At 36.7% G+C, this 26,855-nt stretch overlaps 1 protein-coding gene across 2 annotated transcripts in view; it reads right to left on the reverse strand.

The window, feature by feature from the left end:
• ST3GAL6 (ST3 beta-galactoside alpha-2,3-sialyltransferase 6) overlaps positions 1–26,855 on the reverse strand; it is a gene marked incomplete in the record, with an annotated part of 57,386 nt that overhangs the window by 6,731 nt on the left and 23,800 nt on the right. Inside the window, 7 exon segments of one of the 2 annotated variants that reach the window (XM_072431654.1) lie at positions 2,056–2,193; positions 4,897–5,083; positions 7,530–7,625; positions 8,851–8,914; positions 15,935–16,035; positions 23,092–23,157; positions 25,914–25,988. In XM_072431654.1, coding sequence (XP_072287755.1) covers positions 2,056–2,193; positions 4,897–5,083; positions 7,530–7,625; positions 8,851–8,914; positions 15,935–16,035; positions 23,092–23,157; positions 25,914–25,988 — 727 coding nt within the window. 2 annotated transcript variants of the gene reach the window in all.

Below are 26,855 nucleotides of genomic sequence, written 5' to 3' on the forward strand. Positions count from 1 at the left end.
TTTTTTTTCTTCAGGCATTTTTTTATCTTGCAATCCTGTCAGTAACAAACTCTTTCTCCTAAAGTGACAACACCCTCTTGATTGTATAAATAAAGCAGAACCCTAGGGTGTTCTAATTTGAACCAAAAACCCCTCCCCCCAATTATATCTTCCTTACACAGTGGATATGTTCTGGGCTTCAAAGCAGAAAAAGTTGGTAACAAGGAAGAGCACTGGATTTCTGGCAAGGCATTTTTCTGTATTCAGCCAAATGTACTTATGCTGAAAAAAGTAAGCCAATGTAGCCACTGCATCTAAGGACTAATACGTTGAATATTACTTTTAATTCTTAGGTTTAGACATGCTTTAAAAATACTTAATTTCAAAAAGCAAATATAAAAGTTTGGGGTCACAAATATATTACGTGTTAAATGTACATATAAAGTTTCCAGGGATTCGTTTAAAAAAAAAGTTTCAACTCTCTTGACCCAATAAAGATCCTAATCTAGATAGAAACCAAAGTAAAAGATGATTCAACGTTGCTGCAAAAATTGTTTTAGGAACCTATTTATGCTCCAGAGTGATAGAAACAGACAGGCATGTGAAGTGAAAAAATACAGACGGTACCCTATAACACAAACATTGTATATGCAACTGTATGCCAAGTTTTATTCTCACTACAGAAGTGTCGTTCTCAAAACATGAACAATACCTCGCGCAGAACATGCCCTGTAGCTCCTGTACCATCTGGCCCAACACTTCCCTGGACTCCTACAGGTGGGCTGTAGCCCATCATGAAACCCCAATAAGTAGCAATATTGTTGGCACAAACTGCATGTTCAGCTTCCCAATCCTGCTCTTGTACTAACACAATCTTCAAATCCCTTTTATAATTACTATATCCATAGCTCACCGGTACCGTGTTGTAGTCAGTGGTAAGAATGCCTCCTATATTGGTGGCCAGTGGGAAAAATGTCACCCGTACAGTCTTTGGAATCCATTAAACAGATAGCCGATAGAGTCATTGGAATCTATTAAACTGACCTGAGAGTCACAAACTGCTCACTAACAACCTCGGCATGAATCCTAGGGGTCCACAAAATCTGCCAGACAAGCTTCATAGCTATGTTTTAAAATAATGAATCACATTTCTGTACTTTGAAGAACAATGGAAATACAGCATCTCCCTGCACCCCCACCTGTTTCCTTAATTATTTTCATCCTCATCACTTTTTTACCTAAATTGTGGTGATATATTAACTAAAAGATACCTATGGCGATATATTTGTTAAAAAAAAAAATTATGGGTAAGTAAAATTGTGCTTTAACATGCTGTGTACAGATAACAGGTCCTCTTTCTGCTGAGGTGCTGAGACATCTCTTGCTGATAACCTGTTAGGTGTAAAATAAACAATACAATTGTACATGAGCAGTTTACAAGCACATTAAAAAGAGAGAACAATATAAATGTCTGCTGAACTCCAAACAAGTAGTTATAATAAATCACTAGGGTACATGTGTCGAGGTGCCCTTCTAGACTCTGCCAAAGACACGGCTGGAAAACAACCGACTACTGAATGTTATGGCAACTCAAACTCACCCCGCTGACACAAAATATAGCACAAAGCGCAGCAACACATCACTGTACATGATGTACTGCGTCATGTAAAATATAATAAAGCAATGCCAGTGCTATTTGGAAAACACAGCAACAGCTGTAGCAGGAATGGGCCATAAACTTTTATACCCGTTACAACGCAATGGGCTATAAACAAAACTCGCCAAGTATTATTATTGGTTTACATTCTTATAAATATTAAATATAGTGAACAATTTAAGCATTACACCTATAAACAAGTATTAATCAGCAACACGGAAGTGGTAATAAAGAGTGATAATTTCAACAAATTTAAAGGTATTATGAAACCATTTTAAAAAATGACCAAAACCCTCTACATACATTTTAATTAGGACATAAAAACATAATAAAACAGACACTGCACTTCACCAAAATACTAGGCAACATTGTGCAACTCATTTATATTCAAAGAAGAACCAGCCGCAAAACAAACTTACTTCTGTTTTTGGAAAGTTGGTGGGAAAATTCAGAAGATTCTGTGAAACTTGTCGAAGGATAAAAGGGTTGATGACTCTCAGCTGATGAGGGTGATAGATCAAGTTCATAGCAGGCTTTCTCCAAAATCCATAGGTGCTCTGCAAGAACACAATTACAGTATGACCAAGGTAAACGAGAAAAAAAAACACTACAGATACACGCTATATGTGGTGCTGAGGAAGATGATATTCTGCAAACTAGTTGGGTATGAAATGAAGAGTAATAATGGTTCTATGAAATTATTGCAAAAGTGTTAAACACTGCAACCCAAATAAATGAGACACACACTACATAAGGCACTTCCCTTCAGCTCACGCGGTCTGTTAAAGTTTTCTAATAGAAATGTTCTGTATATATTATTTTTAGCTAAAGTGCATCAAAACCATGCACCGTGCACTTAACAAGCAAACCTGTATGTGTTCCTACAATGCACAGCTGTGAATAGGCCCTAATGCTGCAGGGTGACAACTGGAATATGACAAGATTTTTGTGCACTTTTTTGGTGAAAAACAAGTGATTCCACCTAAATCAGATCCAAAAATTTTAATCATTTTAAAGTGCAGGCAAGATGTCAGAAACTGAGATCTGCTTTGCAGTGTTTTTATACTCCTCTGGCAAACGTCTGATTTGTTGCTGATCTAAACTAAAGATGACTGTCATCTGCATAAGACAACACAACATGTTCTCACTGTGTAGATTATCTATAAGATTAAACAGATTTAGTACTAAACAATTTGGGAGACAAGCTGAAAATGAAAAAAAAAACGGTAAAAAAGTAAACGAGTAAAATATATATGGAGTTGGACTTGGTTCTATGCGGAGAGTAACATCCTAAAATAAGTGAGACAGGACAAGGAAACATAGAATTAAGATTTCAGGAGATATAAAAATGTTGTTTTTTTTTTACCCACCAGACTCGTGCCAACTAGACTCACCTGTAACCTAAATATCACTTTTTGATGAAGTGACCATTTAACAAGCAATCTAAACCATAAGTAAACCAATTGTGGATAACTGAAGCATAATTAATGCCTAAATAATAACAACTAAATAATTGTTTGCTAGACTTAAATAGCAATAAATTGTGGCAATGCCCAGTTGCTCAACTACAAAATACCTTTCCTCTTTTTCTACAGCATGAAGGGATGGAAAATTCTGTAGTCCAAAAGGAGCTGTAATGTGAAACAGTATATATTGTACATAGTAGAAGAAGGGCGATCCATAAAAGGCAAACGTAAAGCCCCATTCCTCCAATGTTGAGGGTCTCAGTGGCCAATCTTTACACCATAGTAAAGTGGGAAATTTCCTAATTTTGTGGGCATTTTGATTTTTTCAGTCATAATGAGCCTAGGACCTTTGAAGCTCCAGTAAGGGTTCTAGAAAATGAAGAAGCAACAAGGAGAACAGACACGGTATGGTAAATATGCAATCTAGCAACTGGCTTAAATTGAAATAAAAATCAGGCAGGTGCTTGTTGCAGAAAGGGACAGGCAATGTCCTTTCTCTAATAAGTATTCTTGTGTGTCTGATCACTGCCCAAGCTACATCTGTAGATCAGCATTTGTTGCCAAAGATACTCTGGGCAATCCCGGCTTCCCTTGAAGATGCCAGTCAAGATGGCCAAAGGTCAGAATGTAGAAAAGAAAAAAGGGAGAAGATGGCTGCACCACAGGGACAGGTAAATATATCCCCAGGGTTTAGTTCCTCTTTATACAAGAACTTAACTTTGCAGGCTGTGCCCAAAACAATGGAATTAGGTTTTTTTACTGTTTTACTATTAATACATTTCCATGCTCTGGTGGTTGAGGCAGGGTTTTTCTTCCTCATGTTAAAAAAGTATGCACTAAAAATCTGGTGAAAGTATCAGCAATAGTGCCCACGATTATACACAAAGATATGAGACTGCAGATATAGGAGTGCCAAAGCACACTCATACTTACATAATACTCTACAATACCAAACAACTATTATGAATTTTACAAAATAAAAAAAGATGTTTCAAGGTCATATGGTTATTTCTGACATTCAAATGTAGTTCCTATGAGGAAAAAGAATTAACTATACTTTCTCCCTGTAAATTATAAACAGCTGAGGCATAAAATGCCAGTTTCGAATTCAACTTCTTTAATATGCCCATATTGATATGCAGAACGGGATTTCCAACAAAACATATGGCAACATAGGCAAATATACTGCCTGCAATATCAACACACAGTGGGTATCGGCAAAATATGATAGGGGATATCCATGGTGGTTTGAGCTACAGGTGGGTGCAGAGAGTGGAGGTAAAGTTTCAGCAGGTAACACACATTTTTTATTACAATGCTAAATAGTTTACAATCATGGGAAACTTACAAGCAAAGATGCTTGAAGGAGCGCTGTACATACAGCACTGTTCTACTCTATAGAGAGAGGAGTGGGGAGAATGTGCGAGCTGCGCTCACTCCTCTTCACTTACGACTGCAATATAAGTGAAGAGGAGTGAGCGCAGCTCGCACATTCTCCCCACTCCTCTTCACTTATATTGCAGTCGTTCATTGTTCATGGATACGCCAGGACGACATAGGGGGGGAGCTGTACACACATCAGATTCTCGTCCGATACTAGCCCTGAAGCTATAATCAGACGAGAAACATCTGACATCTAAGTGTATGAACACATCGGTGTGCAAGCTTTTCTTTATTGACTGACTGAACCCACTGGTACGGACCAAAAACTTTTTTTTTTTTAGATAAAGCTACTGAATAATAAGACATGCAATGCTCTGCCCACTCAAACAACACAAAATACTGCAAACTTACCACTCTTCTGTGGAAGAGTAATTCCGAAAGCCACTTAACATCATGCGGTTTAAACATCATGAGTACTACAGTGGTGTTTGGATCATAGTGCAAGCTATCTGAGAAAATGGACTCTGGGTAGCAAAGTCGAAATGTAGTCCTTTGCCCAACATCCTCTTCATAGCCTAGTACAGGTCCATCATTCATTCTTAAAAAAACAAAAATAGAATTTGCGTCAAAATAATGTAAATTATTCTAGTATATTCAAATAAATAACAGTGATATGTGACAAAATCCTGTCTTAACATCAGTATCCTAAAAAAATCCACATAATTCCATATAAACAGGGCAAACAGGACTCTACATATTTTAAATGCAAACATGCAAATACACAGAGTTTGTATGCTCTCCCTGTGTTTGTCTGAAATATCTCTGAGCTATTCGGTTTCCTCCCACATCCCAAAAACATGCAGTTAGGTTAATTGGGCTCCCCTCATGACTTCTGGAACTGAATTAAAAACCAGTTGGCAGTTTGCATAAAGTTAAGGGTTCTTTGCAAGAAAAATGCAGCTGTTTCCCTGAAGTTCACCTGTGATAGAAGCTGAAACTAAATCAGGATGAAATGGGTGGCAAAAAAAAAGAAAGAAAAAAAATTAAAGACTTTAGTAAGTTAACCTACCTTTATATATTTAGATTGTGGGAAAAAACCCATTCAAACTAGGGGCAGCCACTGACCCCGGTATTCTTATCAAATGTAAATTTTTTACAAAATACTTTTTAATTTCTCAATCCTAACAATGATTGTGTTTGACTTTTCAAAGAACATACCCACATGTGGCACAATGTACCAGCATTAGTTTGCATAAAACAAATTCAGCAAATGTATCTCCTAGAACAGTGGTCCACGGCTCTGTCTGGTGCACCGGCCAAAGACAAGGACCATGTCCCCTGTACCGATCGCAGGCTCAGGGCGGGAGGCGGATTGGGTCTCAGACCTGTGATAGGAGGCTCAGATCTGTGATGGGAGAGTTGGGCGGGTTCTGGCATCATGACGTCACTTTGGGGGAAGTTTCTTCCCCTTTGAGTGACACCCGGCTCCCCGCGCATGTCGGTCCGGAGTCCTTAAATTTAGTGGTCTGTGATGTCCAAAAGGTCAGGGACCACTGTCCTAGAATGTGCGCACTAAGAATATGTGGAGAATGAAATGGTGGCGAGAAGCAGCTGTTTCTTAGCTGGGAACAACACATATCACAGCTGGGAGTCCCCACCATGATTTTTCTTGGAGGAAACCTGTAATTAGTGATTAAGTAAGGATGTTATTTTTTCAGATGACTAACCCAGTGGTGCGTTGTATTACAGAATTGGTTCACTGTAGAGTGTTGAAAGCACAATTAACAAAAAAAAAAAAAAAAAGTGGAGTTTATCCTTAAATAGAATTAAATCGGTTCCTGTTCTCTCGCTTTCTCTTCCTGAAGATTTTTTTTGGTAATCTTTATTGGTCTGACCAGAATGATGCAATATATGTAGTTCATTGATTTCTGGTATGTGCAGGGGAAGACAGAATTGCTGGGTATCCTGACAACCAAAGCTGAAGCTGTGCACACATCATTTTTTCTGAGCAATTCCGGAGCAATCAGCCAAGTAAGGGAAATTATTGTAGAAGGAACATCGCCTGTCCATTTCTTAAATATTAACCTGCCTTATCATGGATTCCTAAAAGCATAACTTTAGTTCTGCTTTAAGGCTTAGAGAGAACAGTCGCATGTACACGCACTTCTAACAACATATTTAAACATATTACAGTGCTCAACCCAGAATTTTTTTTTAAGCCGGGTAGGAAGAAATTGTAGGTGGGTGGCAGGCCCTGTATTGCGACCAAACTCTTTAGTAACCACCCAAAAACAGCCGGGTGGGTGCTGAAAAGTGCCGGGTGGTGCGCCTAGCTAAAAGGGCCTGGGGAGAATCCTGTATTACAATACAAGTGAAAACACTTTATGTAATTTATATTCTGAATTAGTATTATGTATGTCAAATGGTGGAATCTCACATTAGACTTCACATCTACTTGCTGGACTTAATTCCTTTAGCACAAAAGCACTTTATTATGACTATTACCTGTGAAAAAGAAATGTCAACATATTGCTTTATTCAGACATTTGTACAGATTCTGATTCCAAGTACCCATGATTTGCTTCTGACTCCCCAACTGGGGCTAAAGGGGCCCATCAATGATACCTCTGACAGGTTCTCACCTTATTAATATAATACATCAGGGGCCTATTCAAAAATAACCTTTTTTTTCTTTATTCAAATGGATATTCTAGCAGATATTGAATGGCCATGGGAGTCACTTAAGACCCAAGCCCACACATTCAGCACTTTTCTTGGATACTACAGTATGAAATAGGTGTTTCACCAATTCTTAAGCTAAAAAGTCCTTGTTAATAGCTGTAAAGATATATCTGAGACCTTGTAATATTCCCTTCATTTTAACAGTTTCAGTCAGGCTACTGCAATAACAGACAGAGAACATTGTATTAGAGACATAAGCAGAACGGGTGAAAAAAAAAAGTGTTGCACTGACCCAAGGTGACCCCTACAATGTGTTCAGACTTCATTGCACATGAGAAAAAAGTCACAGAATGTCACTGTACCTTATTATTACATCATAGCTATCAATTTTCTTGCCCAGTGTGCTATTTCGGAGCACACCACCGTTTCCAACCACAACACATTTCTTGCAGGAAATACTAGGATGAAAACAGACACAAAAACAGAGGTTAGTCTCTAGGTGTTTTTTTTTTTCTCCACATAAGATAAAGACTTATTATATATATACAGCAGGAGTTTAAATCTGTCTGTGTTTAGGATGCTGGAAAGGGTATCGATTCACTTTATTATTATAAAAGATGTTGGGGCATTTATGACTTCAACTGACCGCTGATATAGTTGTCAGTCTTTACACCCACTGACTAGGGCACAAGGGCATCTTTACTCTCACCAACCCTTGGTCCAGGGCAATTCTTTACTCATACTTAGCACAGTGTCGCCCACAAACCATGTCATGTAAACTGGCATTTTGTTTAAAACAAAGGTACCCTACCTTTGTGTGTGCACAGCACAGTAAATAAGTTCAGCCTGATGTAAATTACCTTATCTATGTCTGCAAATAGTTCTTGAAATCTAATAATTGTCTATCGGAGGCAACAACATTTGCCACAAAGGTCTTAAAGCAGATGTAAACTTTAAAACAAAATGTGTAACAGATCACAGCATACAAATCCTCAAACGACACAGCTGTGTTGTGTTCCAATCTTCTATCCTGCCAGTAATCCCCTTATTGTCCAAGGTGACAACAACAAACTATTGTACCTATAAAGGAGTCGTGCTGTCACCCTAGTATGGGAAATGTGTTAGGGTTACAAAACACATACATTGATTACCCTTATCTTCATTACCTAGGGGGAGGTGACTAAAAAATCCTAAACCCTGGCTAAAAGAAGGTTAAAAACTTTAGCAGTTAAGTCCACAGGAATCTGCAAGAACACTACATTTCTAGCAGAATCACCAAGTATTTTACTTTTTGCTCTTTATAGAAACATGTAAATTCTGAAAAAAAGAAAACAATATCGCAGCCACCATAATCAGGTAGTTTCAATATATTACAATGCTGATTTTGGGTTAAAAAAATGATGTTTGATGATAAACATGTGAAACAGTACGCTGCTCCAACCACAGTGTAATTTACCTTTGAGTATTACTCAAGACTTGTTTTTACTCAAAAAAAGTTTTTAACTTTTAACATATTTCACATAAGGTTTCCCCCACAGGAAATATAGCAAATATATCATGAACAAAGGATGACCATAAACATTACCAAGCTAACCCATGAAATGATAATGTGCTGGGGGACGGTGACTAAGAATGCTATTGAGCCAAGACTAATTTTCCTTCATTAGGTCTTGCAATACTTACTTTTTAATATCATCTGGAAGGTCGCACTTTGGTAGTTTCTTTAGAGCCATATCAAAATATCTGTCTGTTAAAACAAAGAATAAAGTGTGTGAAACAGAATACCAATCCCGTAAATATAGAATAAATCAACTATTCTCTATTACCAGATAGAGGGCAGACTGGTTATTTTGCAATGGTTCAACAATTGAATTAGAAGAAAGGAATTCAGTTGGCAAAAGGTAAATGCTATAAAAATATAATCAGTGTGAGAGATCTGTGTTCAAGATCATCTGGTTTTAAACTGAATGCAAAGCCATAATGTTTTGTTTTAGCTAGTAGGGAAGAGTAAAACCCCAATCAATTTTTTTTCTGCTGTCCAGCTGGGGGGATTTCATTTTACTTCCTGTACTGGATATGAAACAGGAAATCATACGAAATATTTTAAAAATGAATAGTTTTCCCATTTTTGGACACAGGAACAGATATCCCTATTGGTGGATTTCCTTTTACCTGTTATTTGAAATACAAAAAATGTACCCTAATTTTTTGTCTTGATGACATAGAGAGGTGCAAAGTGTGGCACTGCACAGGGGCTGGACTCTTCACATTCATCTGGGTTTAGCAGGTAAAAGCAGCTGTGGGGTGGTGGCAAAGCATAGGCAACTACAGAGGAGAGGAGGACTTCCCTGTCATTGCCCACACATTTGCCTGCTCTTGTTCCTGTGTCTTATAACTTTTCAAAATAACTGTCTGCAAGTTATGGAACCACAGGTAATAAATGCTTAGGTTTCTGCTCATTTATGATTTAAGCAAAATATAACAAAATAAGGGGTAGCTTTTTGGAGAGGAGAAAGACTGGGTGAAAAAGACCTTCATCCCACAGTTCAGCTTTAACATTCGTAAGAAAATGAGTCCTTTGCTTTTATATGCAACACCCAGCCTTACACAATACCATTTAATAATCTTAACAGCATTTCCACAATGCCGATTATCCAGAGTCACAGAGTCTATGATGGGATTACTTGCTTAGCACTAGACACCTGAACAAAAGTTTTGCAGCATGACTGAGCACTATGATGATCCCGTGATAGTCTGTAACTAATAAATTCCAAAAAAAAATTAAAAACTCACTTGGTATAAGGATAAAAAGCAGCCCCAGTTTTCTAATTTCAAATTAATATTTCATATTGCCACTAACAGAGCAAACCACCAGGGATAATGTAACTCCTCAGCATTGCATCATCCAGTCAATGAACAGGAATGCCGGCTCCAGGAGGTGAAGATGGCAGAGCCCATCAGTGCAGCAATGACAAGTCCTAGACCGGTCATTGCCGCAGGGCGACAGCACAAGGTAAGTATGTGCCATAATTGCACAGCATACTTGTGGATCAGAGCAGAATCTCACCACCCACCAATGAGTTTAGTTCCTCTTTAAGTTTTACGTGGCTCAACTATTGGCATTTGTAAGTTACCTCATATTGTAGGTTTTTTAAGATATGAGGGTAACCTCTCTTAAGAGCTGGGTTACTATGAAGCACCACTTATCCATGGATTGCTCTTTAGAAGTGCTTTGGTGTATTGTAATAAAGGCTACTGTCTTTGTGTTGTCTCTTTTTAAAGTTTGAGAGTTGGGTTTGTGCAGGTTCATGAACATGATGAGTAGGGATGCTGAGATAGAATAGGTATGAATACAAAGACGCAGACCCTCCTGGCAGTGAACTACTTCATTCCTCACTGCACTGATATCACAATTTCTCATATCAGACTTTCAAAAACTAGGACAAAAATTCCAGGCATTTGGGTTTAGCAGTGATGAAAAAAATGTAATTATTCCATTGATCTTTAATAAAAGGCTCCATGTATTACTCCCTCTAACAAGCATAAAGATCTTAAGCAAGTCTCATGATTTCTAAGACAAAACACAAGCCTCTGTAGTGTGAACAAAGAAGGTCAGCAGTTTAGTCATAAGTGGATGGTGTTAACTTTGCCTTGAAGCTGCAGACTGTGAATGACTATTATTACATATTTATAGTAATATATGCAATGTTTTTGTTGCAAACATTACTGTATTCTCCTAGCAATATAATTTTTATTGTTTATAATGACATTAACGGTAGTTTTTGGGTTTTCACTTTTGCATTTTTTATGTTACATAGCAACTATAACACAAAGCGATTAACCAAAAAATGTAACATTAATTGTCAAACAAAACAAACTACCACAAAAATACAATCCAAGGAGCAAATGGGATGAGCTGGGGGCGATAATGTTGAATCAAAGTTAGGCATAGGGATGTCCTTTCTGCAATAAACACATTTAAACCCCCACTACTCACCCACCATTCCATATCCCCCCTCCCATTGATTGCTGCTTCCCCCACCTCTTAGATTGTAAGCTCTTCGGACTGAAAACAGCACCCCGCTGCGCTCTCCCCTCCACTTCCATTATGATTGTTCCCTGTCCATGGATCTGCCAGGACAAATCCATAAACGACAAGCATTGTACACACGCAAGATTCTCCTCCGATTATCAACCGAGGTGATGATCAGACGAGAACCATCTGACGCGTGTACATTGCCCTTTTTCTCACAGATGAATAGCAGACAGCTACTGGAATATTGGCTGCCTGCTAGCCACATATTTATTACTACCCCATGAAGTTTATCACTGAAACAAATGCTCATGTTTAAAGGATAGGAGGTGGCAGTTGTTGCTAGATATTCTCAGTAGATACAGCATTCTCAGACACTATTTGTTGAGTCTAGCAGCTAGCTGTCTATGCAACCCGCTGCCTGAAAAACTGCCTACAAAAACAGAATCTTGGTTGTAGGTGACTGCATTTACACGTCGCTGTGAAGAAGTAACTTCACCTCTTTACTACTATCTGTGTGAACAAGTCTAACTCTCTGCTGAAAGTTGTCATACTAAAAATAAAATACAATCATGAGAAAAACAAACCAACCCCTTTTCCAATTATAAGGTTTTACATATCATGATATGATTAAAATCATTTGGTCTTTAGCAAGTTAGCAACTACATATTCCACTCTGTAATTAACAATAAAGAGGCCAAACTGAAGCCATGTATGAAAAAATTAGGTACACAGCATGATTCAATAGCTTGTAGAACCACATTTACCAGCAATAACTTGAAGTTATTGTTTCCTGTATGGCTTTATCAGTCTGTCACAGTGGGCCTAATTTATTAAAGCTCTCCAAGGCTGGAGAGGATATACTTTTATCAGTGAAATCAGCCATGCACTAGTTGTCACATAGATGGTCTCACTTTAGACTCTAGAATACTTTGATATACAGAGAAATTCATAGTCAACTCGAGGACCTTAAGGTGCCCAGGTCCCGTGGCTGCAAAGCAATTCCAAATAATCACCCTTCCACCACTGTGCTTAATACTTCACGATAGTGTTTTTAATCATTTACTGCATCTGGTTTTCACCAAACAGTTTAGATTTGCTGTGCTTTACAGCCAAACATCTTCACTTTGCTTCATCTGTCTATAGAACATTGTTCCAGAAGTCTTGGGGCTTGTTTAGATGAACTTTGCAAGCCTAAACTGTGCTGCCATGTTCTGTTAAGTGAGAAGAGGTTTCCTTTTGGAAACCCTTCCAAACCAGCCATACTTGTTCAGTCTTTTTCTAATTGTACTATCATGAACATTAACATGCTAACTGAGGTCTGCAGAGTTCAGCTCCTGTGTTTTCTTTCCATTTCTCTGAGCATTGCACTATTTTTCTAATTCCGGGAAGATTGGGCACTGTTGGAATGTTTTCCACATGGGAATAAGCTTTCTCAAAATGAATGACTTTAAATTGTTTGATGGTCCAATAATCCTTCCCAGATTGATAGCAACAACTGCTACGATTACTGCTGATTTTCTCCTTGACATTGTGTTAACACACACCTGAACAGTCCAGACTAGAAAAACTGCCAAAACTTTTGCTTTTTCAGAGGTTGTGGCATTTGATGATGATCAAATATTAAAGTGCATGTAATTAGCAGAACCTGACTGCTACTTTCCTTCTTGATTCCTATTTTAATAAATAGTGGCAAAGTATATGTCATGTGTTGTTGTTTATCTAACGTTGTATTTATCTCATTTAAAGACCTTCTAAGGACCAGATGATTTTTTTATAATTATTATGTTCTGCTATACAAAACCTTAGACATCAAGGGGTGTACTTTTTTCCTCACAACTGTATACACTACGTAATAGCTGTAAACATTTGCTGACTGATTTGAAGCCTTGGAAGGGAACATTTCACTAAGCTATGGACACATTCACACAATAGACCTTCTCCATGTATTTGTTTTAATTTTCCACATAAACAATAGTTATTTACAGGAAAGAAAAAAGCAATACCCTTTTCCCAGATACATAAACAAGATTAATGTAGGACAAATGTGTCGTAAATATTTTACTTTTAAAGTAAACGTTATGGTTTTTACTTTAATAATAGGCCTATTATTTGTTTAGAACTGCTTTAAAATGAATATCCTGCCTGGAGTTCTTCCTTAAATAGCTCACTTTTCTAGAAGGAGGCCCATGACAGAGACTTTGAAAGTGTTCTGAAATATTTAGCTTCCAGATTACTATAGAATGAGTAAAAAAAACTAATTTAAAACAGATTAGAGAAACACAACAGCAGTTGCTACGTAACCAAATACTTTCTCTGTATGGATCATAAGCACCCTTTCTGAAGTGCAATTCAGAGTAAGATATAAATCATTTAAAGAAGAAGAATAAGCAACAAAATGTCAGCAGGAGATATGTCTTGGTACAAGAGATATGCAAAGGCCATGGCACATGGTGGCTTGTATAAGGTATTCAGCAAGCTGACACACCGATTTTAAAATGAAACCACACACTGGTTTATTATTATTAACCAAAAACACAGAATTTCAGCCAATGAATGCAGCCAGTTCCAAACTAAATCATTGGGCCAAATTTATAAAAGCTCTCCCAACCTGGGTGATTCAGCAAACCTGAAATAGATCTGGTCCAGGATAGAAAACAGTTGCTAACAAATAGAAAATGATCTTTACTAAATCCATTCAAGGTTTGCCGGATCACCTAACTTCAGTGATGAAAGTGTATTCTCTCTAACCTTGGAGAGCTTTATTAATTCAGGCCCAATGTGTTATGACTTGATGTTGGACTCTATAATAAACAATTTCTTAACAACTCAAAAGGTATTATGTGCATTGTTCTAAACCTGGGTAAGCTCTCCCTCAAACAAGACAATACATGTATGCTGGGGCAGTCATCTTTTTATTCTGCAGGAGGATTTACAGTTATACAATGCATTAGATATTCTGTTGAATACATGAGATGGCAAAAAGACTTTGTAAAACCACTATGAAACATGGAAGGATTAGCAGCTAAGCAATAAATCTAGTACAAGAAATAACTATGTTAATCATCACTAGGCTAAATATGCCAAAGTAAAAATGTCATTAAGGCTGTGGGTGTTGCCTTCAGTTATAGCAAACTTAATAAAAAAAGAAGCAAAGAACTTTTTTGTTTGCTAGGAGAAAATATAAAGTCTAATATTAAAAGAGCATGTCTTCTTTGTATCAGTCAGTAATATGAAAATATGGACAGATATGGAAAAAAGTGGTTCAATTATTAAATAAAAGTGGATGCCAATATGCACTAAAGCAACTCTAAGACTTTAAAAAGAAAAAACTTAGAACTAATTACGAACAGCAAATAACCCCATGGTTATGATGATGCTGTCGCCTACTTGCTTGGTTTTTTTTTTTTTGGCATAAGTACAAACAGCTGTGAGTTTTAAGCAAAGAAGAAACTTTGGGATTTTACCATTCTGGTATGGTGTATGAGGTTCAGTGATGGCCATAAAAACTAGACCCTTAGAGCAACAAATCATCTATACCATCATTACCAAGATAGCTAAACAAATTATCCTGTTTCCTGTAATTTTTACATTTGACATTGGTTACAGAGGGATAAACAATGTGTCAGATTTATACAAGGCAGGTAATGGGAACAGATAATTGCCTACATAAAACATACATTATAAATAGTATAAAAATGTAACTAAATTGTGGATAGGTTCCAATAGTAGAAACAGCAAAAGGCCGCAACATACCTTCTCTGATACGATACCCTACATGTCTAAGGAATAACTTCACCCCTATGAACTATCCAAACACAATACAGATATGAAGACTTTTCACCCCCATTCCCACTATACAAAACATTAGACAAATGCACATTGGCACTCGTCTTGCTAGTTTTTACTTAATGTAGTCCGCTGCAATGTCAGTGTCTGTGAAACAGATGTAGGTAGGATTATCCAACAAATTTTGCCAAACTTTTCCAATATATACAACTAATTGGGGTGTGGGTGTTTTGCTTTACTGTGACACTTCTTTTTTATTAAGCAACCATTTGAAGACAGATATTCCTTCACTGGTTTAGATTTACAGTAGACATAAAAAGGATTTTTGTAAAGAGAAATAATGTGACACATGCCCATCCTTGAAAAAACTGCAGCTTATAAACACAAACTAAGTGTGCAAGAGATTCCAACTCCTGCTAATAAAATAAAGGCCACTGCCTTGACCTCGATACTCTCCTTTCCACATAAGAGAACAGTATTTGTTTATTCACATCACTGGAAATTATCATGAAAACTTGTTTCAGGTGACAATCATCTGATGTGCGTACGTGTTGAGGAATTATACAAAAATACATGAAAGTAAATATGAACACAGTTCTATTACAAGACCTCAAAGGTTTTCTTCCAAGGTCTATGTCTAGAGAAAATCCAAACCCAAAATTTGCAAATAAAAAAAGTACAAAATGTAGTTACAGTTTCTAGGTGGTTATAGAAAGACCAGACAAACATTCTGCTAAAATTCCCATAACCGTCCCATAACAATCCCATTTTGGCTTTCAGCTGGTGTGGGAGCTGACCATTAAATGACCATATTTGCACAAAGACAGAGCCATAGCTGTCATATATTTACCTTATTAGCTGCCTGTGTCTAGAAAAGAAGCTGCAAATATTATATATAAAAGTAAAACAGGGAAAGGTTTGTGTATATCCAAAAAGTTAACTTACCCCCCTTTCGTGTTCCGTAAGGTAGGTCTATCCTGTTGCTGCCAAGAATCGAAGATTGCTTCTTGTAGTCTTCACACAAAAATGGCTCAATATCAGACGCACTGTGGAAAAATATCTTTTATTAACACAAGTGCTAAAAATGCTAGAATTACTCAAAAGGTTACACAAACCGACTATGGACCGCCAGCTAAGTCTTACATCTATCACTTTCATCATTTTATAAAACACAAAAGCAAATCCAAAAGATACCAGAAGCAAATTATAATGTTTACTACTACTCCTTTTACTCACTACAGAGCAGCACTTCCGTCTGCTGAAGTCTGCTTTTCTGTATCTTTATGAGAGACCACGTAGTGAATTCACACATATATATCTACGTCTGTGATATCCCTGACATTAGGTCCTCAACCTACTACAAATTCTAAAAAAACTTTCTCCACAAATTCTCAGAGGAAGCCGACAAGCGAAACGCGTTAGGTTTACAAGACGTTACATGACTCTTGTAATTAGGGCAACTTTGTCTAGCCCAAAGGGCTATACTTCCCAATAAGCTGGAAATGATCAACTTTATTTTGTATAAATGTGTGCCACACAACTATATGTGCTATATATAATGTATTATAATTTCACTTTATATATATTCTTTATTGACACAAAAAAAAAAAAAACATCTTTGTGTTGTTTCTTCTGTATGCTGTTTATTCTGTATATGATGTTTATTAGTTTTATCCCTAACTCTGGGATGTACAAACAGAATTATTGATATATTTATGCTTCTGGTGAACCAGTCTGGGTTCTCACGTATCTCTACCTGACAAACCTTAGAGAGTTAATAAGAAGATTAATACTGAAAGCATAGCACAATGGGAAAACAAATGATGGCTTGTTTATACACAGTGAAACCTCCTGCTTAACAAACGAAAACTCTGGCACAGATCAGACAAAATGGACAAATGTCTATTAACTGGTTGATGTTAATGTATAATGTGATTAACAACAGATAAGAAAGAACATTTAGAAACCTTTATGGGAAAATCAGTGCTTTGTTTGAACAATACTGTTCATATTATTGGTATTTTATATGCAAATTGTTGTATTCATAACAGACACAAAGCTAAATTAAATATGACACTAGAACAATACTAAAAATCCTTAAGTCACTTTTTTACTTCATGGTAATCAAGCTGCAACTGGTCCAATGAATAACTATAGCAAATAAACTTTAAAGACAAATTAAAGTCTTATACACAATTAGTAATAATTGTGCTAAAAAATACAAAAGCATTAATAATATATTCAATATATAATGTGGTCTACAAATTTGGGTGTTCAATATCTCCATGGCATACCATCAAGAATTAGTGAAGGATCAATAATAAGGGCATAATACACTAGAAAATAAATGATGGCTGATATACACACAGTGGAACCTCCTGGTTATCAAACAGAAACCCTGGCGCAGATCTGAAACAACTAGCAAACCAGAACATAAAAAGTCACTGGCTAGGTGAAAAAAAAGTTAGGTTTTGAAGACAAATAAAAAAGGACATATTTTTTCGAGATGTATGCAATGAACAAAAAAGCTGAACCTATCACTACAAAATTTTGTGCAAAAATGGTATTATGTGGTGGATGACACCATAAGGTTCTCATACGCTTTAGCGCACCAAAAGCTCCCAAATGCACAATCATTTTCCAACTTTACTCAACATATATTGCGCTTCTTAATATAGTATGTTATGAGAATGAGCCTGTGACTAACTTCTGGCCTAAGTTCAATGTGAAAGGATAGAGAGGTTTTGGGTATATTTTCATTAACCTTAATAACTTTAAGTTATGCAGAAAAAAGTGGAAAGACAAGCGTACAGCAGGCTAAATCTCTGATGACATCCCACTCACCTCACAGAATCTGTTGAGGTTGGGAACAAAGACTACTTGTATTTCGGACTGTGAACGATTCTATTTGTATTGTATCAGAGACTGATACTGTTTAAAATACCTATTTTAATATAATTAGCCAAAACATAGCTGCTGTGCCTTTGTCTTTTAACCTCTGACCTAAACCAGTCATTATCTGCATATTGTGGAGTACAGACTATTATCAGAACCCAAACAACCACACATTTTGCGGGTGGCTTCCATAACCGCATCTATCCCTCAATTGTTTAGACAATACACATTATTACCCTCTCTCCTAAAAAATGACCCCTAAGAAGGCTTTAAAATATATGTAAAATGATAATAATCAGTCTGTAATATGTTATGTTGTATTAATATGTATATTGTTGAAGTAAAAGCATTTGTAAAGAAAAGCACGCTACATTATTCTATTACCATGACAAATACTGTAGAGAAACAGGATGATTAAACTGTTAGAGGAATTTACTTTTCTTGCAAAATATATCCAGGAATGTGAAATCTTTTCTACTTGGGCCAGTTAAAGGGGTTTGACATTTCCCTCCACAATGCACACTCCAATATGGCAGTGAGATCATCTCCTCTCAGTCCGGCACACATAGCGAATGCTGAGATTATCCAGCTCCACTAAACTCCAGAATGCAGAGACCTGATTCTGGCACTGAACATACCTTCCCTTCTGTTTAGCACACTTCATGCAGACGTCCATGAGATCATCTCCCACCTAAGCAAGCACAAAATTCGTACCTGCACTGCCAAGTGTCATCAGCTATAGCTATTCAAATAGTGTGTTTGTGTGCTATATACGCACGCACACTTGAATATATACGTGTGTGTGTGTGTATATATATATATATATATATATATATATACATATACACACACACACACACATACAGAAACTTTTAGATGGGCTTAAGTGTAACTTAGAACTCCTTAGTTTGGACCAGTCTAAGTTTCAAAACTTCCTGGTAGTATAAAAACTTAAAATCTGTTATAATTAAACCATACTAATTTAACATATGAAAAGCTCTACACTTTCATCAGTGAAGCTGGGTGATCGGGCAAACCTGGAATAGATTTCTTCAAAATAATTTGCGATTTACTATCAAATGTTTTGAATCCTGGACCAGATACATACCAGCTTCACTGATGAAAGTGTATCCTCTACAGCCTTGGAGAGCTTTAGCAAATCAAGCCCAAGATCCCCACATCTATCATTAAATATAAAAGCTGAACTCTGACTGCTTATAATACTGCACAATATTTCTTTGTACACAGTTTTTTAAAAAGGAGATTTGAACCAAGACAATATATTTATAAAATTAATCCAATGAGGTGTATAGAGAGTACAATTCTGGCTACAAGACATCTTGTGGCAACTTTTTTTCCCCAACATTTAAAACAGCTGACAGCTCAAGAGAAAACAAATTAAGTTGTATATAGTACTAAATTAACACCAGTGAAACACAAACTGATTAAATCATCCAATAAAGTCTCCAATGGCACTATACAGCTTAACTCCAATATGATGAAAAATGAAAGTGAAGAATGAATATTCTGCTCAGACTGAACTAGGTGTTACACGGATAACAAAATGTAGCAACTGTCACTACAGACATATACAAGAAGTCATCAGGAAATACCACAAAAAAACAAATGTGTGAATGAGTAATTAGACAAACTCTTTACCCTACACTTACTGGAGTAAACTGGGGTAGGGTAAAGAATTCGTCTAATTACTCATTCACACATTTGTTATTTTGTGGTATTTCCTGATGACTTCTTGTCTATGTCAGTAAACACAGACACCGCCCTATGGCAATCTTGTATAAGTCTGCATAACCTGCATTATGACCGATAAGCAATGATTTATTATTTGTGGTATTAAAGTGTATACTAACCCCAAAAATTATCTCTAATTTGCTTCCTTTTGGTTTGCCAAATTATACCATTTTGTTATAGCTGTTTCACAAGCCCAGAAAAATATATTTTGCTTTTGCCAAAAATTTTGTGAGCAAAAGTGAAATGCGCAAGTAATTCAGAGATGTATTATTGGTATCTTTTGCTTTGGCATATGCTTTAATGTGGCTTGCCAGATATAAAACCTACATAATTAAGGCTTTGTCTACATGGATTATTTCCCCAGTGTTTTACCTGAGTGTTTAAAAGCCCATGTTTGAAATTCCTATACATTCCAATGGGCTAGTCTACACCAGGACGTTTGTAGAAGGCACCTTTTTAAGCTATTGGGCCAGATTTATTAAAGCTCTCCCAGGCTGGAGAGGATACACTTTCATCAGTGAACCTGAATGATCAAGCAAACTTGGAATGGGTTTTATAAAGTCATTTAGCAAATGTTTTCAATCCTGGACCAGATTCATTTGCGATTTTTGAGATCACCCTGGTTCACTGATAAAAGTATATCCTCTCCAGTGTTTGAGAGCTTTAATAAATCAGGCCCATTAAGAGAACATTCCTTGCTGCAATTTAACATTTTTTTAAGGCTTGTAAACGCTTATTGACGCTTCCACTGAATAGAAATGGAAGAGTTTACAGGCGTTTAGAAGTGCATAGAAACTCTTACAACCCCCCATAAAAGCAATATGTGCTTTTTTAGGCTTATTTAAAGCACTTTTAAACACTTGTATAAACTTCCATAAACACATTCTAAAGTGGCATGAGAGTTTATAAGTGGACTAAGCCTTAAAGAGAACAGAATATCACACACATGAAAAAGTGTGTTCTTGCGTGCAAGGTATGAAAGAACCCCAAAAGCTTCAGTTCTGTTATAAATAACTACACAGAACAGCAGTTAGTATTACTGACCTGCAGTTGGATGATACAGAAACACATGAGCTGTGTTCCAACACTTGTGACGCAAAAAACAGGGGAGAGGAATGGGGCTGTTAACACTATATTGTGTTGCTGTAACACAGCTTTTTCATTTGAAAATAGCACTGCAGGATGCTATGAGTAAATGGATTCTTTATGATCCTAAAGCTGTACACATGATAGATACTTGTGCAGGGTTTTCTTCCCAACCCTCTTTAGCTGGGTGCACCCCACCCTGCATCTTTTAGTAACCACAGGGCCTAGCTACTGAAGAGTTGGGTCACAATACAGGGGCCGCCTCCCACCTACAGCTTCCTCCCATCCGGCTCAAGAAAATGTCTGGGTTGAGTGGTCACAAGGGATCACTGAACGACCAACCAGGGCAAACACTGTAATTTTCTCTGATGGCAGATGCAGCATGAGCCACCCTCTTATCCTTCCATCTGGGGTGCAGTGTTTGAAATTCGTTTTCAAACAACACTTCAACACTTGTTTGTCTCTTTTGATAGACATTGTTGATTTTTTTTTCTGTACATCAGTCTGCAAACACACCTAAGGTGCATCCCAAACAGATTTTAGGCCATATTTTGGTTCTTCGTTTGCTTCTAAAGACTATGTACAGCTGAGACCTTTAGCCTCAGTATACTCCCCTGTGCACAGAACATAAACACTGGGGATTATATGTGGATTGTATAAGGAAGTGTCTATGATACAAAAGCAAAGCCATCCTGATGTTTCTTGGAACATAAAACACTGTTATTCTTATCTCAATCTATGCCAGGGGTGCCCACACTTTTTTGGCTTGCAAGCTACTTTTAAAATGACTAAGTCAAAATGATCTACCAACAATAAAAACTTGGACTTTAAAACTGCTGTGCACGGTAGAGTTTATTTTGAATAGCAGGGCTCCGTGATCTACTCGTGTTGCCCTTGCAATCTACCGGTAGATCGCGATCCACCTGTTGGGCACCCCTGATCTATGCTAACTTGATCATCTATCAATTGATGGAAGTCTTGTCCAAACAACCATTTTGGACCAGAGAAGTATTATCACTTCTTTTTTGTAAATTACGATGCTTCCTCTACTGTAATTATGTGATCTTAAATCTTACCCCAGTTCCTATTCATATATAAACTGCAGATGGCCATTCTAATAAACACAATTCCTCACGACCCGAACCTTTCATGGTAGTACACGAATGTACATTACAAGAACTGTTAATCATTTAACACTTACTTCCTGCACCACCAAAAAAAAAATGCAGATTCTGTTGTTTTGGTATCCGCTTCCTTTACACACAGATTACTGAGAATTTAACAGCCTGCCCTAACAATGAGTGTGTACACAGGATGCAGTGCTAATAATTACTTATTTTATCTCAACAGTGTGTAAAAAAAGTAAATTTGTTTTCATTTTTAGATATTTTATTGCCTTTTTAGATCAATAAAACAAAAATTAAAATCGCCTATAAAACTTTCAAATTCTTAGAAGCTTTTATACTTTCTCCACTCTCCTGACATCTTTTTACATCTGAATACACCTAAAACATCTATAATCATACATCATAGATAGAACTGTTGAAGCCATTGGTAAAAAAAATTTTGATTGGTTGCTTTGGCATACCATAAAAAAAAGCAGTCCAAAAAAAACAAAAATGTATCTGCACAGCAAACAATCAGCTTCATATATCAAATGAAACCAGAAATCTGCCTGCCATTGCCAATAAGCCCATATCGGCTTCAGATTTTTTTAGCCCTACTGCTCTTTTTCTTGAGTATGTTATATTCTCTTTTTACTAGTAAACAAAGAAGACATTTTCATTTACAAACTAATTGTAGATATTCTAAAAGCTTTCAATCCTCTTTATGAATATTCCGGTAAACACATGGGTGATAAACATATGTGAAATGTCACTGTGAAGTTCTAGAACCATTTATCAATATGTACCGCCAATATTTAATTCCAGTTGTTTCTTTTGTGTTTCTCATTATTAAGTATTAATTTAATAAGTTGTTTATTTTTATATAAATATGTATATATTCACTTTTTTTTTGCATAATTATGCATTTAAGGTCTGGTGGTCAATACCTTTCTTTCTATTTTAATCTATGTTGTACTAAAGGGGTGTGATATGTTTCATTAGAGAATTGATCTGAGAACAGAATTTGCATCATTATTTTGGTAAGCATCACAGAAATGTCTAACAAAGCATTAAATAGGAAATGCCAACAAGTCCTGTTTTCCAGATAGTCTTCACACCGTCAAAAGCAAAACTAATGGTTAGTTTATTTCACATTGTAGTTATTCAATAAAGCTTTGGAACCACCGGGGAAGCCAGAAAACATATTAATACATAGTAAAGACCTAACAAATCAATTTAAATGTGTCTGGACTGTTCACTTACTTCAAAATGAGATGAAATTTTTCATTGTAACAGGACTTGAATTCTTTGATTGAGTCTGTTGGTAACCTGGAAGAAGGATCAACAAATTAAATGTGTAATTTTTACATCAGGAGATTTTACAACAGTTCTGCTAAAAGATTTTCTCCAGGATGGACTGCTGTAGGGAGATTACAATTAATTTACATATTTTTTATTATTATTATTACTACTACACAGTATTTATATAGCGCAGAAATATTACGCAACCCTGTACAATGTCCATATTCATATCACTAGCTGTCCCTCAAAGGGGCTCACAATCTAATGTCCCTACCATAGCCACATATCATTATTACAGTTTAAGGTCAATTAATCTAACTGCATGGTTTTGGAGTGTGGGAGTACCTGGAGAAACCCCCACGCAAACACGGGGAGAGCCTGCAAACTCCATGCAGATAGTGTCCTGGCCGAGATTCGAATCTGGGACATAGGGCTGCAAAAGCCAAGTATTCTAACCTCTGAGCCACCATGCTGACAAAATAAATCAGATCTTTTATGTACAAAATCCTGTTACAGAAAAAAAACGTACCTTAAAATCTCAATGGCTGTTCTATGCCAATAAATCCATCACACCTCAGCATTTTTACATTTGTTTTTAGAAGGAATTGGAGGAGAAATCTTCCATATGTGTGTATCATAACCAAATCAGTCTCTAGCTCTGCACGTGTGTGTGATGACCCACTGATAACATGAAGCTAATCAAAGCAAATCACCTTTAAGTCAAGCCATCCAGTGACTCTGTGTTAAAGTATTTGCTAACAAATATTACCAAATTTGTAAAGGGAAGGTCAGGTGTCAGCTCAACCAACACTAGTGATCAATGTGAAAAATGAATAATCAACAGGGGAAACAACCTTTTTGCTCAGAATTCAGATACTTTTACAAGCTGTATTAAAAAACATTTAGTGCTGAGGTTTAATTTGCTAATTATTGGTTCCTTCTTTCTCCTCCCATTAAGATGCAGATTCCTAAATAAAACCTGTTCTCATTACATTACTTGTTTTTGAATCAGTGACATTGTGAATGTGTCTTGGTAATTCTATTTGCAACACAAGTTGATCATGGTTGTTGGGAAGGGACAAAATAATCTGTATATGGGATTCCTGAAAACATCTCAATAACCATATTGAGATAAGCGATATGGATCTTGGCAGGATATCTGCAAATATTAAAATCATTGATTGGTAGATATCAATCTGGAGGAGTGGGCATGCAGACCACATTAGGCAGCACCCACACACGATGCTGAGCCTTCCAGATTGAAAGAACTGAAATCCAAAAAAAAAAAAAACAAGTGGGTAAGAGCTAACAGGGCTGGGGAGAAAAGATTTGGATAATTATGAATGTCCAGTAAATGAGGCAGGTTCTACCCAATGGTGATACCTCTTCTAGCGTACACTGCAAAAAACTGTGTGCAACGAAGTCAGAGTAAGCAATTTCAGCGCAGTGGAGGAGCCTGTACAATGTACCCTGTACAATTTGCTCTGCTCTTGCTTTCTGCAAAGAGAATTACTTAGTTGTATTTTCACTTCAATCAACAACACTTGAAAGAGATCACTCTCCTCCCAACTCAAAGCGGAACTAGACCCTGCATTGCTTACTTGTCCCTATTTCCTTGAAAAGTGCTGCCATCTTCTTTTTTTGGCTTTCTCCTAAGGATCTTTGGCCATTTTGATTGACTGCGCCAGAATAGCCAAAATTTCATTAATTCCTGGCACAAGCAGAGGAAGCGGGGAATGCCAGGAATCCTGGCAACCAAAGCTGACACTGAGCATGCGCAGCACAGCTTTTTGCCAGAAACCCAGCGTAATCAGGCGGGTAAGACAGATTGTTGTAAAAGGAACAAAGCCTGTCAACCTCTGCCTAAGGAAGCATTTATAAAAGTGAAACTTTTCTTCCACTTTTTAAAACTACAAACCCACATATCTCCAATTGGTCACTTGATGCCGCAGGTAAAACAACAACCACAGTCAGGCATAATGGTACTTTATAGCCTCAATAAGCAGAATAAACACATAAAGGGAAAAACTAGCTGTGAAAAAATCTGATTTTTTTTTGTAAGTCCATTATAAAGACAGCATTATAAATTTTGTGGTGGTTGAGGTGGTGCTTGTGGTTTTTAAGTCGGTATATGTTTATAATAGAGAAAAATAGTCCTCAAAAGCATAAAACACTTTTTAGTTTTGAATTTTCAAAAGGAAAAAAAAAATCAAACAGTTCATTAAACAAACCGTGCACAAATATAATTTAGCACTCACTCCTCAGCATTTGTTAATGCATGAAAGTGTTGATGAACACACTTGAGTAATGTCTGTGCAAACCATCACACAACCTTGTCCTTTCCTGATCTTGTTGTTGTTGTTGTGAGCTGACCAACACTTCCATACATGACTCATTACGGTGTGACATTTCTCAGGAAAAAAAATTGGATCATTACAAATAATTTAAAAAATATAAGATTGTATTAGGTATTTTAAATCATAAATTTTCAATTGTAAAACAAAGTAATAATAACATTGTTTGATCCCAACACCATTAGAAAGAGTGAGCTAATAAGATAATAAGATTGTGAGGTTTCATTCAGTTCAGGTTGTGTTAGAAAATCACTGTAAATTAACTCATTAATCAGGGATAGGCTGAAAAGCAAAAGTCAAGTAGTATCGTTAAAGATGGTTTTGAGGATGTGAATACTATTATGCATGCATGGATTCATGGTTAATGATAAAGAGGCTAGAAATAAAGGTTTGGCTCAAATGTAAGAGTATGATGAGAGGTCCATATACCTTAGTGCATTGTTCACTGTGTCTGCAGTCGTTGATTTGAGTGTTGTGTAAGTCGCTTGTAGGGGCACAGTAGATCTGCACATATAACTGGTATTACTAACAGGTTAGGAAAATAATAAAAAATAGAACAAAAAGAAAAAAAAAAACTAATTTATTTCAAGGTTATAGTATTCTCAAAAACCAAACTTTTTCATGTTCATTTAAGTAGGAGGTCTTCGCTATCTGTGAGGGAGATTTTCCCTCACTTCCTGTGCAATTGGCACAAAGTGGGTAAATATCACTAGAATGAGTATCCCCACTGGAAAACATTTTTCCGGTGTATGAGATGTCTAACCCCTGAGAAAAGCACAAACAAGTGGTTTATTCCTTTAAATGCACAGGGACGACATTTCCAGAAGTTGTTAGCACGGTGTAAGCTTATATATATATATATATATATATATATATATATATATATATATATATATATATACACACACACACTGAACTTTTGTAAAACTTACTGTACAGTACTTTTCTTGCAGTTCAATGGATGACAAAGGAAATCTTTGTGTTATATTGCCATCATCAAGAGGTTTGGACATTGACAAACAAGAAAATGTCAAGTCAGCCCAGAATAACCCCAACTGCTCGGTTTGTAGCAAGCAGCACCAGGACACAGGACACGCGTTCCTCAACAGACTTGAAAAAAAAAGGTCTTTACTATACTTCCTCGTAACAAAAAACCTATATTGTTTCTCATTAGTTGTGGGACACAGGAAATCTTTAATCTTCAGGAAGTCAAAAGCAGTGCAACAGAAAAGGTGGGAAACAGCAAACAATCACTAACATGCCAAAAACAAGGGAAAACTAAAAGACAACAAAAACAGTTTAGTCCTTCCAGCATTGGATAGATATCTGTATTACTAAGATACCAACAAAAACAGAGTCGTGCTTGTAGGA

This window comes from Pyxicephalus adspersus, chromosome 1, assembly GCF_032062135.1.
Source record: "Pyxicephalus adspersus chromosome 1, UCB_Pads_2.0, whole genome shotgun sequence".
In the NCBI taxonomy this organism is placed as follows: Eukaryota; Metazoa; Chordata; class Amphibia; order Anura; family Pyxicephalidae; genus Pyxicephalus; species Pyxicephalus adspersus.